Source organism: Aplysia californica, unplaced genomic scaffold (assembly GCF_000002075.1).
Source record: "Aplysia californica isolate F4 #8 unplaced genomic scaffold, AplCal3.0 scaffold00504, whole genome shotgun sequence".
NCBI lineage: Eukaryota > Metazoa > Mollusca > Gastropoda > Aplysiida > Aplysiidae > Aplysia > Aplysia californica.
In genome coordinates this window covers 4,629-25,397 of record NW_004797774.1, presented here as the reverse complement: position 1 = coordinate 25,397, position 20,769 = coordinate 4,629, and the positions used below count along the sequence as shown (strand labels likewise).

General features: G+C 39.3%; 1 protein-coding gene across 1 annotated transcript in view; it reads right to left on the bottom strand.

Annotated features, from left to right (window-relative positions):
* LOC101858570 (mediator of RNA polymerase II transcription subunit 16) overlaps positions 1-19,675 on the bottom strand; it is a 28,267-nt gene extending 8,592 nt beyond the window's left edge. The window contains exons 1-8 of the mRNA XM_005105970.3: positions 19,385-19,675; positions 10,089-10,260; positions 8,728-8,820; positions 7,128-7,262; positions 5,795-6,040; positions 5,187-5,306; positions 2,250-2,504; positions 166-442 (exon numbers count right to left, since the gene is read on the bottom strand). Of these exons, the coding sequence (XP_005106027.1) occupies positions 166-442; positions 2,250-2,504; positions 5,187-5,306; positions 5,795-6,040; positions 7,128-7,262; positions 8,728-8,820; positions 10,089-10,260; positions 19,385-19,521 (1,435 nt within the window). The 5' untranslated portion in view covers positions 19,522-19,675. The remainder of the gene's footprint in view (positions 1-165; positions 443-2,249; positions 2,505-5,186; positions 5,307-5,794; positions 6,041-7,127; positions 7,263-8,727; positions 8,821-10,088; positions 10,261-19,384) is intronic.
* Between the last annotated feature and the right edge of the window lie 1,094 nt (positions 19,676-20,769).

The window sequence follows — 20,769 nt, the reverse complement described above, 5'->3', positions numbered from 1 at the left end:
GAGGAGGAGGAGGAGGAGGAGAAGGAGAAGAAGAAGAAGAAGAAGAAGAAGAAGGAGAAGAAGAAGAGGCGGCAGAAGAAGAAGAAGAAGAAGAAGGTCCAAACGGTGCACATTTTGAAGCAACAGACTTGTCCCTAGAACAACAACCAGACAAACACGACAGACCTTGCCGGACGGCCAGCAGCACGTCCCACGAATCCAGCCCGGTGTACATGGTGTACTCCAGCAGTAAAACCACAAAGACCGGCAGCATCTGCAGCGAACCTTCGCGAGAGTTGAACATCCGGAACAAGTAGAGACGACCTTCCCCCAGGCCCACCAAGCCACAGCCAGTGTTGGTCTGCACGGCGGAGACCAGGTGGGGGACTGCAGTGCGAGACCGTTTCTCTGGGGGCTCCGTCTTGAAATTAATGAGCTGGTCCAAGGAGAAAGTGTAGATCACCTGGAACCAAAAGCATTAAGAAATATGGTTAAGCTTTGTCACAGTTTCAACATGAGAAAGTTCCACATGTGTGTGTGTTTTGGTGAATCTTGTAGAGCACTGAGTTGTAACACAGGAAAAAGTTTCGCATGGGCGTGTTCCTGTAATTCGTGTAAAGCATTGAACTGTAACACATGATTTGCTTAAAAGGGGCACAAAAATTTGAAGCTATAACAAAATGAAAGTCACAAATAAACGAACTTCAACTTGAAAACTGTTTGTGGTAGATTCAAGCCAAACTTTGCTATGAAAATGCATTAAAAAACCATTTAGGTCTGAAAAAATCATTTAAAAGTTTCATACGAAAATAAGAGCTGAACACAGGGTCTATTTGAATACGCTAAATTCAAACCAGAGTGATCATTCATGGAGAGTGCAAGCCATAACAGAATGTGACTACATGTTTGACTTTGCCTCCAGCACGGCTTAGGTCATTGCCAGCAACAGGACTGGTGGAGAGTGGACGGCGCGCCTAAGAGCGATGTTCATGCATCATTTTGAATGAAAAGTACACTTTGTACCAATAAATATTGACATTCTCTTCTGTTAAAACAATTAAGCTTGTTTACCAAGCTGTATTCTAAAAAATACCAAGCATTTGGCTGCATTAGATTTTGCGTTGTGATGAGTCAAATACGGCTTTTCAGTCAATTTGACAAAGCAGTAATTTGGGGGGGGGGGGGGGGGGTGTTAAATAAAACAAAGAAAAATGCCACAACTTTTTTTGACAATCATCACAGAAAAGTTAATTTGGTATCAAAGTAAATAGGTTAGGAATCTGCATTTGATGGTGTGGACAAAGCTAGATTCTGCTCAAGGAAAAATTATCAGTTTTCACTAACTGCTACTGGGCCTTTATGTGCCAATAAAAGACAACATTAAGGGGAGACGTACACTCTAGGACAAATTTTCTAAACCAATGACTTTTATTCACTTTCATGTAATGGTGCAAGAAGTTCATAGGTAAATAGGATGTACTAGAGGTGAATTTGTTAGATTTTTCTGAAAAATGGGTCTCTGTGGCGGCCATCTTGGATTTTCAAACCAGTTTCTTAGTGCAGAAGAATTTCATAGTAAATATTGAATTATCAGCCTGAAATTTGGCATACAAGTACAAACCAATATGATCTGGGGATCCATGTGAGGATTTTGACCTATCTTTAAAACTAAAAAAGTGAGCCCAAAGTCATTGGATCCCCTAGAGTCAGTTGACGAAATTTTGGGGTATATATTACAAAAAATTTGAATATTTCCACAAGTTACCAATATTTCCTAATTCCCTTACATAGATCCCCAGAATCAATCTTAAAGCACCTGTACGCCAAATTTGAAGCTTCTAGCTTCGGTAGTATTTGAAAACTCCTTACACCCAGGAGGTCACATATGTCAAAAAGTAGATTTTGAGAAAAACAGAAAAAACAGGGATTTTTTCAAGGATCTTTAGAGCAATTTGCACTTTTCAAACGCCCTTTTAGGTCATTTAGGGTGTTTTTTCAACATTCTTCATTGTGACCCGATAGAACAGATGTCAAAGGAAGTTTTTCCTCAAAAAACAAAAGTTGGATAGTTTGGGAAAAAATCATCAATATTGCCTGGGATCGCTGACCCCGGTCTTCCCTTAAACCGACCTTCGTGTCCAAGAAGCATTTGAGATAAAGGGGACATACAGATAAGATACTGCAAGAGCTTCAATTACAGAAAACATTTTCTTAATTTCGTGAGGGCGACGGAACCTCCTACCCAGCTGGTCAGACAATCTAAAACCCACCTGATAACTCTGCCTGTGAACAATTTTGATTGAGCCATCTCGGTAAGTGCACGCAAAGTAGCACAGGAAATTGGTCGACTCCATGTTGAAAGAGCGACTGATGGGCATCTTTGGCCGCGCAATGTTGGTTAACCCTGAGCGATGAACGAACGAAGACTTGTGGATCCAGCGCTTTGTCTTGAAGGCATACTCAGTCACTGCTGCGTTCTGGAACCGCCGGTTGAGAGGCACCGTCTGCTCTATTAGATGCCAGACCTGCGCAAAACAAAAGATGGATTGAGGACGATTTGAGAATGAAAATGTTGAGGCACACTTTATCATACTTTCTAAATCTTTTTACAAATGTTATAACTGTTACGTTCTGCCTATGTTTACAGCTTCACGAATAATTATGAAACGTTCTTTGTTTTTTTTTTAGTAGAGGGTTTTACGGCGCTCGCAACTGCATAAGGTCATATGAGCGCCAAGGGGTGGGTGTCAACAAAGAAGTCCTTACAGGGAATCAAGACTTACTCTGCTCACCTCTCTAGCTTCAACAGCACAAGGTCTGCTTCGACTATCAAGGCATCCCGGAAATAGCGGGTCACAAGAGTGACAAACATACAAAAGAAGTAGAGGAAAATGACAATAGTAAGGATTAGGAAAGAAAAAGCAGCAGTTCCCTATTGCAGATCAGGCACAGTTATGAGCGTGACATGATGAATTAGCCCATTTACAATTCTACTGTGCTTGAACGAAAAATGTCCCCCCTTTGGGAATGGCCTAACGACACTACAGTCAGTGGCACTGCCCCGAGGGGGGGAATTTTGAAACGTGTTCACAAACAAACACAAAACCTCAGTGTGGACGAGTAGTAACGGAAGTTGTTTATATACAAGAAGGTCACGTTACGACATAGATACGTTACAACACAGTTGGTCAATTCTGTCCAAGCTATTGATGTACACTCCCGACAAAAACGTGGGTATCTTCTATCCAAGTTGAAAAGTACATCAAACCTTGGTTGTTGTTTTTTTTCAATCATCTCTACATCATAACGTAGGTATCTACTATCTAATATGAAAAGTATATCAAACCTTGGTTGTTGTTTTTTCAATCATCTCTACATCATAACGTAAGTATCTACTATCTAATATGAAAAGTACATCAAACCTTTGTTGACGTTCTTTTTTCAATCAGCTATAATAAATACACAACACTGCATATTAAAGACAGCCCCAGGACCATCCTCACAGCTTTGAGTCAAGAAGAAGCTTTTCCAATAACAAAATTAAGTTTCTTAATCAAAGATTGCATAAAACCCTCATCTGTCTGCATCATAATCAGAGTTGACTTATCAAATAGTGGCTATTTATTTTCTATAACAATCTGTGGTTGTTCCCAAACCTATCGATTTATAACGTTCTCACTAAACACACAAAAAAACCTTTGAAATTTTCACAACGGTCAGTAGATCTCAATAACGCCACGGAGGGACAAAAGGTCTCGAGAGCATTAATAATTACCAAAATGTCAAAGACTGACTTTAGCACTGGGACAACAACAACAGACTAACAATAACACTGGGGAACTTCCAGTTAGACAACTCGTTTCTTGTCAATTACATTCTGTTATAATTAATGCTTGACTTCACCAGCATTAAATATAAATAACTAAATAACATTAATATAAGAACTTTTTTTTTTAAATAGTAGAAGGTTTTACGGCGCTCGCAACTAGCTGCATACGGTCATATGAGCGCCAAGGGGTGGGTGTCAACAGAGAAGTCTTTACAGGGAATCAGACTTACTCTGCTCACATCTCTAGCTTCAACAGCACAAGGTCTGCTTTGACTATCAAGGCACCTCAGAAATAGCAGGTCACAAGAGAGTGACAAACATACAAAAGAAGTAGAGGAAAATGACAATAGTAAGGATTAAGAAAGAAAAAGCAGCAGTTCCCTGTCGTAGATCAGGCACAGTTATGAGCGTGACATGAATCAGCCCATTTACAATTCTACTGTGCATGAACGAGAAATGTCCCCCCTTTGGGAATGGACTAAGGACACTACAGTCAGTGGCACTGCCGCCGGGGGGTTAATATGCTTGACACAAGAACACAAAGACCACACAACAATACACGTGCATAAGAAATAGAGCATATTTTTAGCGTACTTGCTTTGTTGAAGGACATACCTAAACCTTTAACAATTTTCTCAAAAGGAAAAACATGCAAACCATGAAAATGACAGGAGAAAAATATCCTAAAAGAGAGTAAATGTGACAGAGAAAATGTCCTAAAAGAGAGTAAAGGATGACGACAAGACTTTTTTTTGTTTACAAAAGTCTAAGCTTCATTTGCATTTGAAGGCAAACATACCCATAATAGAGAAAATGCATTAAACTATGTTACTTGGACCTTATACACCAAAGACGTCAACATGATATGCTAATTTCAGCAAGTAGTAATATAATTGATAAGGGAACTCATGAGGGTCAGGTGGACAAAGGTACATGTATCTAAAAGTCCAATTAATGTGTTACTCCAAGTTGACGACTGACATACTAATATTAACACAATAGTGGTAAAAAGGAACTAATATATATGGCAGTGAAATAAACTTAAAATAATATATTGAGGCAGTGAATACATGAGGAAACAGGACCATTCAAATATAATAAAATTCTGTTATCAATTAAACTAAGATGATAAAGGTGGATGCTAGTATCACAGCAGCCCAGGTGCTACAACTGATATTAGAAACAATCAGACTGCCATGCAGTTACAGGTGATAAGATTTTGCTCAAATGGAAAGACTTTAAAAAGTTTCCTATTCAAGACAAGGATGGGAGTGGCACTTGAAACTTGTGATATTTTCCCACACTAAAATGCAGCAACATTTCAACTTATTTGGAGAAATGATAGTGACAGGTTAATCCCATGGGAACCATGTATTACCTCTACACAGCTGTAGTTTGCAGTGCCCCAACAGGCCAGCAGCACTTCGCTGCTCTCTCTGTTCATGAAGCTGAGGCGCGTCAGTCGCGGAGTGTGCTGTTCTTGAATTGCTGGATCAGGCTGAGAAGAAATAATTAAAGAACAATGATGCCTCCATACAGCTCTATGCCTACATTTCTTCACAGTTAAACAGAATTTTTCCTTTCTCCATCATCTCATTGGGATGTGAAGTTTGGCTTGTACAAGTTAGTCTGTTACACAACACAAGAAACCCAACCGGCTCCAAGACCACTATTCTGCTGCATGACATCAAAAATGACATGGTCATATGACATTTTACGGCAACAACACACATCATGAGCACATAAAGAGGGAAGGACAAAGTAAGTTTTGGCTCTCTCACTAAGAGACTCATTATGCAGTAAGTCAGGAACTTCACATAGATGATGCGATTTCCGAAGGTAACACATACATGTATGTGGTATACAAACCATCAACCTAAAGAAAAAGTTTTTAGAAAACCAACAAAACCTTTGATTGCAAGACATATTATTAACAAAGCCTAGGTAAACAAACACACAACTTCTTTAACAGATTTCACTAGGCACCTGCTTCTTGAGGAAAAAGCTAGCAGAAGGGCTACACCTAACAAGGCAGGCGTGATTTTTGAGAGCCAGGGCTGCTATGTAACAATGAACAGAGGAGTTGAGTTGTCCGTCACTGGCTGCAATGAGGATCTGTCCATCAGGCATGAAGGCCACATCCGCTTGAGTGATGTGCATTGGGATCTGGCTCAAGGAGGCTTTCCCCATCACCAGCGGTCCACTGTGGTCAGGGATGAGGCCCACTAACAACTGAGGAGAGAGACCAAAGGGAGAGAGTGAAAAGTGTGAAGACAGGTCTGTCCCTGTCGTTTTAAGCGAGAAAATTCTGAAAATTATGCAAACTGAGCCCAAAAATGCGAAATTATGCGATTCTGTTAATTTTAACAAAGAATGATAAAGGAAAATAATCAGAAATTATGAAAAAAATGATCAAATTTTGCTAAATTATGCGGGGCGCAAAAAAACACGGGGACAGACAGGTTAATGAATTAAATAGCGTTTACCATGGGATTTAAATTGTCCCTCCTGAAAGTGTAGTAGGTGAGGCAAACAAAAACATGCAAGATAAAAAGCACTACTGCCATTTCTTTTCCACTATTTTACTTACTTGCTACACAACAGAACAAAATGAGTGATTCTAAACACAGAAAGCGTGATTTACCTACAAATGAGACAAGCCTGAATTTGCCCAAAAGCCACACTGCCATATATGAGCTATACAGTTTATCAATTGATTTAACAACTCCCTTAATTCCATTGTTACCTAAGCAGCAATGCGTCTAAGAGATAAAAGGTTCGCTTCCATGCATTCATCATAAATTGGGATCATTTCAATTTAAACTTCTTTTGCCACTAGAAAAGATACATCTTTATTGTCCAGATCCTGGCACACTGGTTAGGGAGATCTTTACACTTAAAAATGTATGGTGTCGTTACTGATGGGCTCAAAGATGTCAAAAAGGAATATTTTTTTTAGCATTTTAAAAGGGAACTTGGATTTGATGATGAAAATGAAAGGGCTTTCAAATACTTAAATATCATTCTGATGCCATCCAGAATGTTTGCCTGACACTGACATCATTAGCACCAACAGAGATGGAAACAGTGAGAAGTGTGATCTAAACCAAAAAATATAATAAATATAACATTTTAAAATTCTATTCTCTTTAATAAAGAAGAGTTCTCAAAAGACAAAAAAAAATTGTTTTAAAAAAAGACAAGGCTGAAAGCACACATCTGATTTTAAAAGTTAAACATAAATCACACACTTATTATAAACCCCCTCTCACCCCAAAAAAGATGACTGTCAGACAAAAAACTAACAGATGTCACCTACCATGCCAGTTGAAGTGACAGCTATCCAACCGTCAACTGGTTTCTTTCCAAACTGAGTGACAGATGGGTACATCTTGGCCAAAGAAAACTTCTCGTTGTACACAATTAAATCTCTTGCCTCTGGATTGAACAAAGTCTGAAAAGAAACCAGTCTGCCTTTTAGTAATTAAGTGAAGCAAAAGCAAATCCTTTAGCACAAATTTACAAAGAGTAATGTATAGAGCATAGTAAAATGCGATTTTTTAAATTGGCCTTAAATGCATTTTTAACATTGAACACAATACTTCCCATGTATTTAAATTCAAGCACAATCAGCAGGATTATTTTATGAAAAGGACTTTCAGGGTCTGATAATTTCAAAATGCAGAAAAAAGGTATAAATAACAGAGAGTAAGAGTAGACATAAGTCTTATTTGTTGCAATGTGTTCGAACACAACTCATCATGCCTTTTCTTCTTCTTCTTCTTCTATCCCGTGGTTGGGGCAACAGTTGGGGCACCACTGCATTGGAAAACCAGCTCTCGCCATCTATTTTTGTCCTCCGCTCTCCTCAGATTGTCACCCATCGTCTTTCCTGTCCACTCTTTAATGTTTTCCTCCCATCTCCTTCTCTGCCTTCCTCTCTTTCTCTTTCCTTGTACGGTTCCTTGCAGGATTGTTTTGGCAAGTCCTGTGGATCTTGTGACATGCCGATACCATTTTATTTTTCGTATTTTTACTGTGGTCAGTAGATCTTCATAATGTCTCCCTGTGTTGGTGATTCTCTTTCGTATTTCGGCATTTGAAACGTGGTCTTTGTACGAGATGTCAAGGAGTCTGCGGTAACATCTCATCTCTGTGATCTGAATCTTTTTCTCTAATTCTGCTGTTAGTGTCCACGACTCGCAGGCGTATAAAAATATTGAGATGACCAGTGAGCGCATTAGTCTAATTTTTTAGCTGTGCGTGATGTTTCTGTCCATCCAAATAGGCTTCAGTTTTGACAGCGCAGTTGTTGTTTGCACGATTCTGGAGAGAATTTCTGGTCTTGAGCCTTCATCTGAGACGATAGATCCGAGGTATTTGAAGCTGTTGACGGTCTCAAGTTTCTCGCCCCTGACTTTGATGTCCGCATTGATGCCATTGGTGTTATTGGTCATTAGCTTGGTTTTCTCAGCACTGATCTCCATGCCATAGGCTGCTGAGGTTGTGTCCAGCCGCTCCACTAGTGTGGCGAGCTCCTGTTCTTTTCCTGCTAATTCATCGATGCCATCGGCAAAACGCAAGTTAGTAATTGTCCTGCCTCCAATACTGATAGTTCCAATTGTTATGAAATGAAGCTGCCTTACAAACACCCAAAAAATAATCACACACAGAAATGGATGTATCAGCACCATTTCACATACACTCAAACCTAAGCACAAGCATAAGCATGACACTAAACACATGTACCAACATCAACAACACTGTTTTACTCACAATTCTCTTTATCTCATTCTCTCTCTCAAAATCTCTCTCTTATAATCTCTTTCTCTCCCCTCTCTCATTCTCTCTCTCTCTCTCACTCTCTCTCTCTTTCACTCACTCACTCACACCCACACCAAAGAAATAAATAAACAAACCTGAATTCCATTGTGAAGCCAAGCTAGAACCAAGATCTCTTCTTTGTCCATCTCCACAGATCCTACCTCCTCCCAAACATTCAGTAAGTGATCCTGGATCAACAACAAAGAAGTGGCAGTTACAGTATGACCCCTGTAGCACGCACCCCACACAAAATGCACATGCTGATGTTTTAGTTTTAGTTTTAGTAAGAGTTTTACGGCGCTCGCAACTGCATAAGGTCATACGAGCGCCAGAAGACTAGAGGTGTTACAAGAGAGCAACAAACATAAAAAAGAAGAAGGGGAGATAAGGACGATAGATGCTTGATAGGAAAGAAGAAGCAAATGACACCAGAGCACTCGCCAAACAACCACAGTTACAGTTTAACCCCTGTAGCATGTACCCCACACAAAATGCACATGTTGACATTTAGAAATGGTAAACCACTTAAACTTTTATGCATTGGTCTGAGTTTATATGTGCAGCATAACTTAATTTTGCTTTACTTTATCCTTCCTCTTGTATCATTAGATGTCAGGGGGGGGGGGGGCAATTTTTTGGTAAAGGGCTGCGTGGAAGGCTTCTGTTGTTGGCTAATCTTTGGGAGGACCTTTTTAACACCACCCAGCCTAGTTTTGCAGCATAAATAGGCATTAATAGGTTGTTTTTGCCACTGTCACTATTCAAGCAGCAGTAGTGAGCCCATGTCATTCTGCCCACGCCATGTTGTTGCAAAGAGTGAAAGTCTTAATAACTACAGTTGAAATTATCAAAGACAGCCACACACCGCTGCCAAGGAGAACAGTGGTCGTCTTAGACAGGTGAACGTCTTGCACAGTGTCATAATGAAAAAGAAAAAACACAGGATGGAAGACGGAAAGGGTCATAGTCATAGTCATTTGTACATGTGATTATCTCGGACAGGTTAGAACAGGTTTAACTGTAGCTCCCAAATGCAATTCAGGATGACCTGTAGTTTTTAAGAGGAGGAAGAATTTTAATTTAGTTTTTAGTAAGAGCTACACAGAACATACAACACAATTTATTATTAGGCAAGGTCATATTATATTCAAGTGCACAATATTAGAGGTATTACAAGAGAGTAACAAACGCACAAAAAAGAGGAGGGAAAAGGATGACAAATGTTTCTTGTTGTTTTAATTTTAGTAAGAGTTTTACGGCACTTGCAACACAATAAGGTCATATAAGTGCCGAAGATTAGAGGTATTACAAGAGAGTAACAAACACACAAAAAAGAGAAGGGAAAAGGATGATATATGTTTGATAGGTTTGAAGAGGCAAACCACAGCACAGCACCCACCAACCACACACATACTTCAATCAATGTCGTTCTGATTATGAATGATGCACCACCGACCTTCATCCTCCAGAGACTGAAGCATCCCTCCGCGTTGACGATGAGCAGCGTGGTGCCGGCCGGGTCCCACCTCATGTAAGTGACCGCCGTGTGTGACATCATGACCCTGTACTCCTGCCACGGCTTGTCCAGGTCCACCACGCACACCTCGTAGCTGATGTCCAGCTTGTCCCTGCAACGGAGGGAGGATGGGGGTGAAATTGTCTGTATTGGTGATGACATTTTGTCTTTTAGTTTTAGAAAGAGTTTTACGTCACTTGCAACACAATAAGGTCATATAAGTGCCGAAGATTAGAGGTGTTACAAGAGAGCAACAAACACAAAAAGAAGGAGGGTAGATCAGGACGATAGATGCTTGATAGGAAAGAAGGAGCAAACCCCACCAGAGCACCCGCCAACCACACTCGTTTTGTCTGTCTGTCTGTCTGCCTGTTGTCTGTCTGTCTGTCTCTCTCTCTCTCTCTCTCTGGGATGAAGGCTGTAAAATTCTCTCTCTCTCTCTCTTTCTCTCTCTGTCTCTCTCTCTCTCTCTCACTCGTGTATGTGTGTTATGTTGTGCATGTGTTTGGTATGTGTATGTATGTGTGTGTGTGTGTGTGTGTGTGTGTGTGTGTGTGTGTGTGTGTGTGTGCAAGTGGGTGTATGCGCTTGTTTGCTATTGTAACCCCAAATTTCCCCGCTGGGATCAATAAAGTGTAACTTTTTTATTTCATTTATTTCACATAGATATTTCATAAGTAACCGACGGTGAAATATATTGTATGTGCATAGCAGTAACACATGGATAAAAAAGAGGTCTTGAGAAAAAATAAATCAAGGCAACACCAGCAATGACAGTAGAAACGATCATTGTCTCTCCATCAGATACAAGCTAAAATAATGGGGGGGTTTGCGATTTGTTCAAGCAGTAGGTATAGCTACCTTTCAGTTTTTAACCCAAATGTTTCAACTTTGCAGCTACTCTAATGAAGGTTAAAGAACATGAAAAGAAGTCCACGGGTAAAATGACCGCTGTGGCGTCTAAGGGGAGAAGAAAAGGCAACAGTCAACAAAATTTGGGGAGACACAGCTAGCAAAATTAACTTTGAAATGAAGCGTCAAGGAAACAACAGAAATTCTCATGAGGCACATTATAAGATTTCATACAATTACCATCTCAATGTGCCCTTTTCTTCTTCTTTAATAACAATACTTCATTTGACATTTGCACATAACATTGCAAGGCACATCCTTATGACTTTTCTACGCTATGAGTTTAAGAAAATTACAAATAGAAAACATCATCATTGAAGAACTTGGCCCAAATAAAAAGTTTCATGCGCATGACTACGAGATCTTGCTGAAGTTTGAAACTTTTCATGCGTGCATTTGAGTACAATTGTGCACTATGTGTCTATGTGTGTGTATGTGTGTGTGTGAGTGTGAGTGTGTGTGAGTGTGTGTGTGTGTGTGTGTGTGTGTGTGTGTGTGTGTGTGTGTGTGTGTGAGTGTGTGTGTGTGTGTGTGTGTGTGCATATGCTACGGGATGAATATATACATAAACAGTTTTACATCAATAAATTATACATAAGGATTCATCCTTCAGAGGTCGTCACCCCACTGGAAGATAAAGAGCATAACATAGAGAACTGAGCTATTAAACAGGTGAGGATCAGCACAATCAAAGTCGTAAACAACCCAGTAAAATGTAAGCAAAGCTATATACAGCATAGAATAACAGCAGCACATGACAAAATTAGCTTTATTGATAAATACCTGCCAACCACTAAAAAAAAAAAATACAACTGTTTGAATTAAAAACTGCCTCTAAAAATATAGAAAAAAGATACAGACACTATAAATACAAATTCCCAAAATTCCATGCCAACAGGATCGCCTTTTTTTTCTCTCACTCGGTTCACAATAAAGTGCGTACCCTTCAGCTCCAAAGTGATGTTGATCTAGAGCGCATATCTCAGCCCCCAACACTTCAGTATCAGATCAAGATCACCACAGAGGGCAAAAAAGAGGAGCTCGGGTTTCTCCCCCCAACTGACAGCTCAATGAGGTCCCCAGAGAGATAATCAAATCAGATTTCCAACAAAAACAATTCTTCATCAGGGTGTCTGGTTTCTGATGATTCTGTTGTGTATTTTACCACCACTGTCTTTTAAATTTCAACAGATAAAGTGCAACGTGGTGTCCATTTCGCAAACCTTGCTTTTAACACTTTCACACTGAAATTCTCTACCAAGAGCCCACAGCCAAGCCATTTATTAATTTTATTTGGAGAAAATGTAAGGGGAGCACCATCCTCCAAAACATGAGGAAATTGTGTAAATTTTCTCAGATTCCTGGTCATTTTAAGGGTTAACTCCAATTCTCCAATTCACCCTTTTTTCTCATTGGCGAAGAGCTCAGCCTATTTATTTTCGTCATGACACCCACGCATTTGTAGACAAAACAGGAATAGCAGAAACTTCTTCACAGCTGTTAATGCCAGTTTTTTCCTCAAAATACTTTAAAAGCAGAAAGGCTAAAAGGTCTGGGTTAAACTAAACCTTTGTCTTCGCCATTCCAACACACGATGTATTAGTCTTTAAGTCCAGTGAATTCAGAACATAAAAGGATTAAAAGGTACTGTGAACATTGTAATTTGACTTCTACTTCTAACATCTGTGTTTCACTAACAAAAATCCCAGATGTATTGACTTCAATATAGAATCAGAAACCCTTTCACTTTCAATGAACATGAAATTAACTAAAAGAAAGATGTCCCTGCTACAGCCATAATTTAAGTTCTAAAATATAATAAAGGGTCAACAATGAAAGTCTGAAATATTTTTTTAAACTTCAACAGTTTCAACTATACATGAAAGATTCCCCCATGAAGTGAGACAAAAAAGACAAATACCAAAAAGATACAGGCAGAGATCTTCACCTAAGAACATGCAGTGCAAGTACCTAGTCCACCTAAGAACCTGTTTTAACCAAGCAAACACAATTTTATCTCTATAATTTTCACTCTCAAAAGCCATTTGTAAAACCAAAATCAACTTTAGAGCCCAGTTTGAGCTGAAGGAAAGAAAGTGTGACTATAAAATATATCTTGCTTTACCACGGTTACATTGTGAAAACAGAGAGGCCTCCTTACAGCTGGGAAATTGAAAACAGTAAAGTTGCAAATTTTAATTAGGCATGATAAAAGAAGTGTGCGTATGTGAGTGTGTATGAGTGTGTGTGTGTGTGTGTGTGTGTGTGTGTGTGTGTGTGTGTGTGTGTGTGTGTGTGTGTGCGTGCGTGTGTAGTTCAAGGCAGTTGTAGTTCAAGGCAGTGTGGAAAAAAAACAACTTTCACAACCTCTTTCTATCTTTTGTTTATTGTTTTGCAAGGCACTCCCCGCATTTTTTTACATGAAGTAAATTTACCGTGGGAGAGGGAAATGGGGATAGAAGATGAGAGTAGGTCTAGGGAGGAGGGGAGGGGGAGAGAAGGAGAAGGGTGAACTAGCCCATGACAAAATCTATACTACTGTGTAAGCATACTTACACCGAAAGTGTAAAAACACATGTGAACACTGCCGAACACTATCAGTCAATCGTTAATTGGTTTCTAGTTGTTTCAAGTGTCTGTTCCATTCAGTTTGTTAAAAATAAACATATTAGGATTGCCCATGAAGGGCATGTAGAAGGATGTCGATCAACAGGATTTGAGTATTGCCTCTTGAAATCCGCTTGAGAACCCAATTTTCTTCTACTTCAATTTTCATTTTATAAATCATCTGCAATTACTCTATTATAAATCAATGGTTTATAATTATTCCAGGACAAGTGCCTATACCTGCTAAAGCAATAGAAGTAGAGTTACTTAGCACCTGATAAAGTTGCTCAGTCTTCCACTTCAATTCTCATTTTCTAAATCATCTACAATTACTCAGTTATAAATCAATAGTTTCTAATTATTCCTGGATAAGTTTATACCAAGTGCCTTCACCTGCCGGAGCAACAAAAGTAGTTCCTCAGTAGTGCCCAATAAAATTGCTCACAGCATTTATACAATAATAGCACAGTGTCAGCAATTTACCATCACTACAGCTACCTACAATATAACTGTACAACAGTACATTCAGATGTCAATGCGATATTTCATCTGTAATTGTCAGATCATCAAAAAAATGCCATTTAATAATAGATAGCATTTGTATAGTGCAAATCCCCGCTCAACAGCAAGCTCTATGCGCTTCACAATCTATAATGAATGTATGTGCACACAGTCAGGACAACAAAATGAATAATTAATCACACTTGATGTACAAGTAACAATAAGCTGATGGCACTATAAAGTAAAGCAATATACAGGACATGCAAAGCTTTTTTACAAGCTGGAAGGATTTTGGAAGGATTTTACCATAATATAACATTATTTGAAAATCTAATTTTAATTTAATCTTACAAATCAGACAGACAAGTTTTTATTCACACATATTTTCTAAACATCATGCATGCACCTCCTGAGTAACAGAAAGCTGGATTCACAACACTTTTACAGCACTACCCTTATAATTTTGCGTATTAAATACTTTTTGTTCATCATGGAAATGAAGTAGGCATGGTAGAACTAATGATGTACAAAAACAGTCTTTCCTTTTGAGCAGTCTGCATGAAACTGCTATCTATATTGTTCGGTTCAACTAAGCTTTTAACTTAAAAAACCCATGATGCCTTTTGGCATTATATCTGGTACTTCACACGAAAACACGTAAAGTCGACTACGCTTGTAGCCATGTCGTTGGGGGACCAGAAAAAAGATAGCTACATCTGAAGTTTGCAACAGCCGTTGGAAGAAAAATTCAAGGGAAATAATCCCAATACTCAACTTCACTATACGGTTAATATTGAGCTTCAGTGCTTATCATGTACGGTCATCAATACATGTAGTATCATGTGGGATATTGCCTGCTTAGTGTCTGATGCCTCATACTATTGTGTGAATGTGCGTAACGTTACAAAACATCAGGTTCATCAATGCTAGGTCAAAACTAACCACAGGGGAAACATCGTAAAAACAGTTATATTTTTTTAATAGACTATATATGGGCCGGGGATAAGAATAGGCATCACTACAGCCGTCACGACGGATGTAGTGAATTCGGTACAACCATTTCAATTTTATTGAGAGTTTGTGTTACATCGGTGCCCGTTCCACAGAAAAAAATCGTTATGTCCGAAGACCTTTACCACCGACTTCACTACAAGTGGAGTGGACTGTAATTTAAAGCTTTGAGCTGTTCCATTGATGTCACAGTCAAACCTGTCATTCAATTCTTGGTTGTCTCTATATGATGTTACATGATGTATGTCATGCAAACCATCTGGCTCTTAACTCCTAATTCTTCTGTGAATGGAAATTTAGAGCTACAAGTGAGCACACAGTAGATTTGTCTCTGGGAATATAAAATGCACACTTATCAGAACCAAATTTGCTTACTAGTTACAGCTAGACCTGCAAGCAAACGATAAACAGAGGTCTAGTCTTGCAGACCGCCTGCTCTCGTCAAATGTTAACCCCAAACTGACTTTAAAAAGGTAGAAAATTTCACTTTTTGACTTCAATTTGAAAATTTAAAAAAAAAATTTTTTTATGGATTAGATGGCTATAGATAGGACTGGATAGGCCCTTTTGTTAGAAAAAAAGATCAATGAACAATCATGTGAGAAAAGTGACACTATCACTGTTCAACACCATGATAGAAAACTGAAATTCATGGCTAAGAGCATGTTAGTGAGACATGAGACTGCCTTCCAGGTTAACGAACTGAAAATCAAAATTCCCAAAAGTAGATTTGCACACCCCCTGGCAATGAAGAGGGGCTAATAAAATAGCTGTGTGTCAGTTTCTCACTTACACTATGCCTGGGGATGCTCCACTGGTCTAAAGTGGTAAAAAAGCCCTTAGAATATTTTAAGTTACGTAAAAAATGTTACATTTTAATTTGCTCTAAATAGTTAGGAGAGAAAGAGTTCCAGTGCGCAAACAAAGAAAAAGCTTCCTCATGCTGGGTTATAAAGTCTTAAGCCCAAGATCAGAATCAGACAGTTCAAGTTTAGTTCTGCTGCAGGTTTACTAAGCCTAGGCCTATACACTACTTTACTTTTTTAGACGTTAATAGTCCAAAACATTTTGGCATTATAACCCCATAATTATAATATAATATAGCAACCATGTCAATGATTTTTTCCGTTACAATAATGTAATGGAAGTGGATCTTTACACGACAGGCCGACGGAAAATTGGAGGTGATAATTCCATGGCACATAATTTCAGCAAACAGAACATCCAGACCATTTATAATTATAATCGCTTTCAAATCCTGAACACATAAATTTAAGATACAAATTAAGATACATATGTAGGCCTTTTAATATGAGTTCGAATATAATTTTTATCTATTTGGACTCGAGTCCGACTATTGGTTTTATCTATTTGGACTCGGGTCCGATTCGGACTCAGCTTTTAAGTGAGTTATGTGAGTGTAAGGAGGCTAACAATATTTATAACTGTCATCGGGGGATTTTAGGAAAAACCAGAATTAGAACTAGAATTGCCTACAAGGACTGTGTAACTGTGTCAAAAGTCAAAATACTGCACTCTCATTTGATCTACCCAATGGCAGTGTCTAAGTAAACGGTAACCAACAACTCAGGGTCTTTCCACCACCACTACAGCATCATCATAACTTCCACCACCATTTGTCTTTCCCCATGTTTAATTTCATTTTCTTGAGTAAAAATTTTTCTGTAATTTTTTTTTTTAAATCACATCGCACAAAATGGACAGCCGTGGCCTCTTCCCAACACCTCTTCCCACAGCAAGCCGAGAGTGCGATATCGCTTCGCACAATCTCATTGGTCAACCTAATCAACTTTTCCACTGGCAAGGTCAACTCAACTTAGTTGTTCTGTTCAAACTAATGATCCCGGGAGGGCCAGTTTAGATCACAGAATTCTACACATATAGTAGAATTCAGTGGTTTAGATCGATCTAGATCTAGATCTAGTAAGTGGATCAAAACGGAAGAGGCTAGCCGTACTTAAGTCTAGATCTAGAACGTTTGTTCACAGCACAGAATTCTATAATTCTGTTATCACAATGTAGAATTCTGTGGTTCAGGGTGAATGCTTCACTGGTTGGCCGAGGCTATAACAGTGAACGCCCACCGGGTGAGAATAGCCAAAAAACTCGCCTGCGTTATTCTCACCCGGGGGGAGAATAGAGGTGGCCATTCCATATTATGTCTAGCCGTACTTATTTTTAATATGATGGCTAGACTGACCACAACAACAAAAAAATAGGCCTACCAGGTGCCTTAATGACAGAGCATGTATTTTAAACCTGAATAATTACTATTAAATGAGACCTGTTTTCTAGCCTAACATAAGTCCGAATAGTCTAGATCTAGATCTAGATTCCATGTGGCTATTCTCACCCGCGGTGAGAATAAAAATACGATCTACCTCTCACCCGGTGTGAGACTTGCCAGCGTAGGCTATTCTCACCCGGTGTGAAACGACCTGTTTTTCCTCATTTTGGAATACTATCTATCGGTGTGGATGATCAACTTGATAAAAGCCAAGAAAAAATTACGTTATAGCACAAAAGTTAGCTAATTTGATCGTCTTCAAAGATGCTATGGCTATTTCACTTTTCGGATCGAGCCGAACTACGTGGGTCGCCATTTTGTTCCGGAAGTTCTCACAAGATCTACTCCTCCTCTCTCTCTCTCTTTCTGAATACTGTCTATCGGTGTGGATGATCAAATTGACCAAAACAAAGTTAAAAAATGATGTTAAAAAACAAAACTAAATTAATTTGGCTGTCTACAAAGATGCTACGGCTATTTAACTTTCCGAATTGAGCCGAACTACGCGGGTCGCCATTTTGTTTTGCCCAGAAGTTCTCGCGCTTCTCCTCTCTCTCTCTCTTTCTCTCTCTCCACTGCCCACAGACAAAATTGCACGCTTTTAGGCTAACACTAACAGTAGTAATAGATCTACATCCAGAACGTTTGTTCACAGCACTGAATTCTATAATTCTGTTATCACAGTGTAGAATTCTGTGGTTCAGGGAGAACGCTTCACTGGTTGGCCGAGGCTATAACGGTGAACGCCCACCGGGTGAGAATAGCCAAAAAACTCGCCTGCGCTATTCTCACCCGGGGTGAGAATAGAGGTGGCCATTCCAATATCTCTAGTTAAACAACAACAATGTTTATCGTTTGCTATCATTTCCTTGTGCATTATAGACAATAACAAAATGTTTTATGTGATTGGTGATTGTAACATGAGTGAAAGATGCAGAATTTTGGGCAAGCAAAATGAAGAGAGATTGTTTTTGCTAACAGCGGAGTGCTCAATTTATGCAAAGGCGAAAGGGATCAGGTTGGGTCGGGACAATCACCCAACTCATCACCTGAAAACAAACGCGCTTGTTTTTTAGGTGATGATCGGCTTGTGCCACGATAGCCGCTTTGCGCCCTCAATCTGGCTAGCAAACCGCGCCAACCCGACCTGATCCCACAATGGGCACCCCACAGGTGATAGGCTACAACACTAACACAGACAACGACGTACCATGGACATATGAGAACAGTACAGATGATTTGACTCCATAACTGACCTTCAGGGCCACCTCTATTCTCACCCGGGGTGAGAATAGTGCAGGCGAGTCTTTTGGCTATTCTCACCCGGTGCGCGTTTACCGTTATAGCCTAGACTGACTAGAGTCTAGATCTAGGCCAACAAATTTTGCGTTCACCCTAAACCACAGAATTCTACACTGTGATAACAGAAAAATTGTAGAATTCTGTGCTGTGAACAAACGTTCCATTACAACTGTACTTGTAGCCTACTAAAAGCGTACAATTTTGTCTGTGGGCAGTGGAGAGAGAGAGTGAGAGAGAGAAAGAGAGAGAACAAAACAATATGGCGACCCGCGTAGTTCGGCTCGATTCGAAAAGTTAAATAGCCGTAGCATCTTTGTAGACAACCAAATTAATTTACTTTTGTGTTTTAACATCATTTTTTAACTTTGTTTTGGTCAATTTGATCGTCCACACCGATAGACAGTATTCAGAAAGAGACACAGAGAGAGAGAAGAGGGGAGGAGTAGATCTTGCGAGAACTTCCGGGCGGGTGAGAATAGCCACTTGTCTTCAGACAATCTGAATTCAAAAAATTGAAAAATCACACCATCACATTATTCATTCTATTGTAATTGATAGAATATAAATAATACCTTCATTGGGTGGGGTACATTACCTTTCATTTTCAGCTCTCCTTGCACGACTGAACGCGATAATGTTTCGACATGACAAAGTGCAGCATATTTTCTCATCAAACACAAATTCGCTTGCTTTAGAAAAAGCATGAAAGTCTATAGAATACACAAGTTCCATTTTGTTTTTGTTTTCTTTACAGCCTTATCCTTGGTTAGACATACGACGAAGCAGATCTAAAGTAGACAATGGTTTGTGAACCATCATAAACACAGAGCTGGATAAAAACACTGGCTTTGCGGCTTGCTTTCAATAAGAAGATTGCCGCATCCGCTTTATTTGGCCAGGCAATGACAGTTATGTACCCTGTTAGCACAGTTCACCGAATGTGTAGGTCTATTACCGAAAGTAACCGTAAACACGAAGAGTCGAGGCAAGGGCAAGGCTAGGCCTAACCATCATGAGTGTTACATACATGTGGGCCCTAGATCTAGATTCTAGATCTAAATAGATCTACACTCTAGATCTAGATTCTATCTTTTTACTTTTAAAAAAATAAATAATTTTGAGTTTTGTTTAAGAGTGAGAACTTCCCGGAGTTTCACTTTTTGAGGGATACACACAGCAAGCTTGTTCAAAAACAATATTACTGGGGGAGCAAGAGAAACTGAAGCGAAATAGAAATAATGCAGAACAGTTCTTTCCCTGAAAAGAATATGTCATTTCCATTCTCTCAGAATGAAAGCTGACACGCCTGAAACACGAATATAAATATTTGATTTGAGTAGCCTAACTTCCACAAAACGAAAAAAAAAAATCGACTTGGCCTACGGCACGAGACAAATGAAAGGCCGGAAACAGTGGACTTTCTGGAGCATTAGATCTAATATTCATACTCATACATTTAAAACTGTTTATCAAATATAATTTTACTACAAAGTAAGAAATAATCAACCATAAATTGCTTTAAAGGCAAATGTAGCTGATTGACATTTCCGCTATCGGTTCTTTGGTGTAGCGGTTAGAGGCTTCGCGGTGGCACACAGGGGACCCGAGTTCGATTCGTGTAGGCCAATGAGATTAAAAGTTCTAAGCTCCTTTGTAGTAATTGTAGGCCTATATATCCATCTCAGCCCGAGTTCGTCTTGAGGCTTAGAGGCGGAGTCGAAGAGTGCATGTCGCGTTCGGCAAATAAATTTCTACGCTTTACTTACGCGTCTCTTGCTAGTACTATCGCTTCTCAGTTCATGTTTCATAATTTCAGGCAAACACAGAAAGAATTAGGGCCTAGTGATCGCATAAATAATATTAATTAATATGCATTATTGGTGAATTATTGGAACATCAAACCAATCACAGGCAAAGATTCTATCTAAATACTATTAGGCCTATGATGTGTGTGTGCGTGTGTTTGTGTGTGTGTGTGTG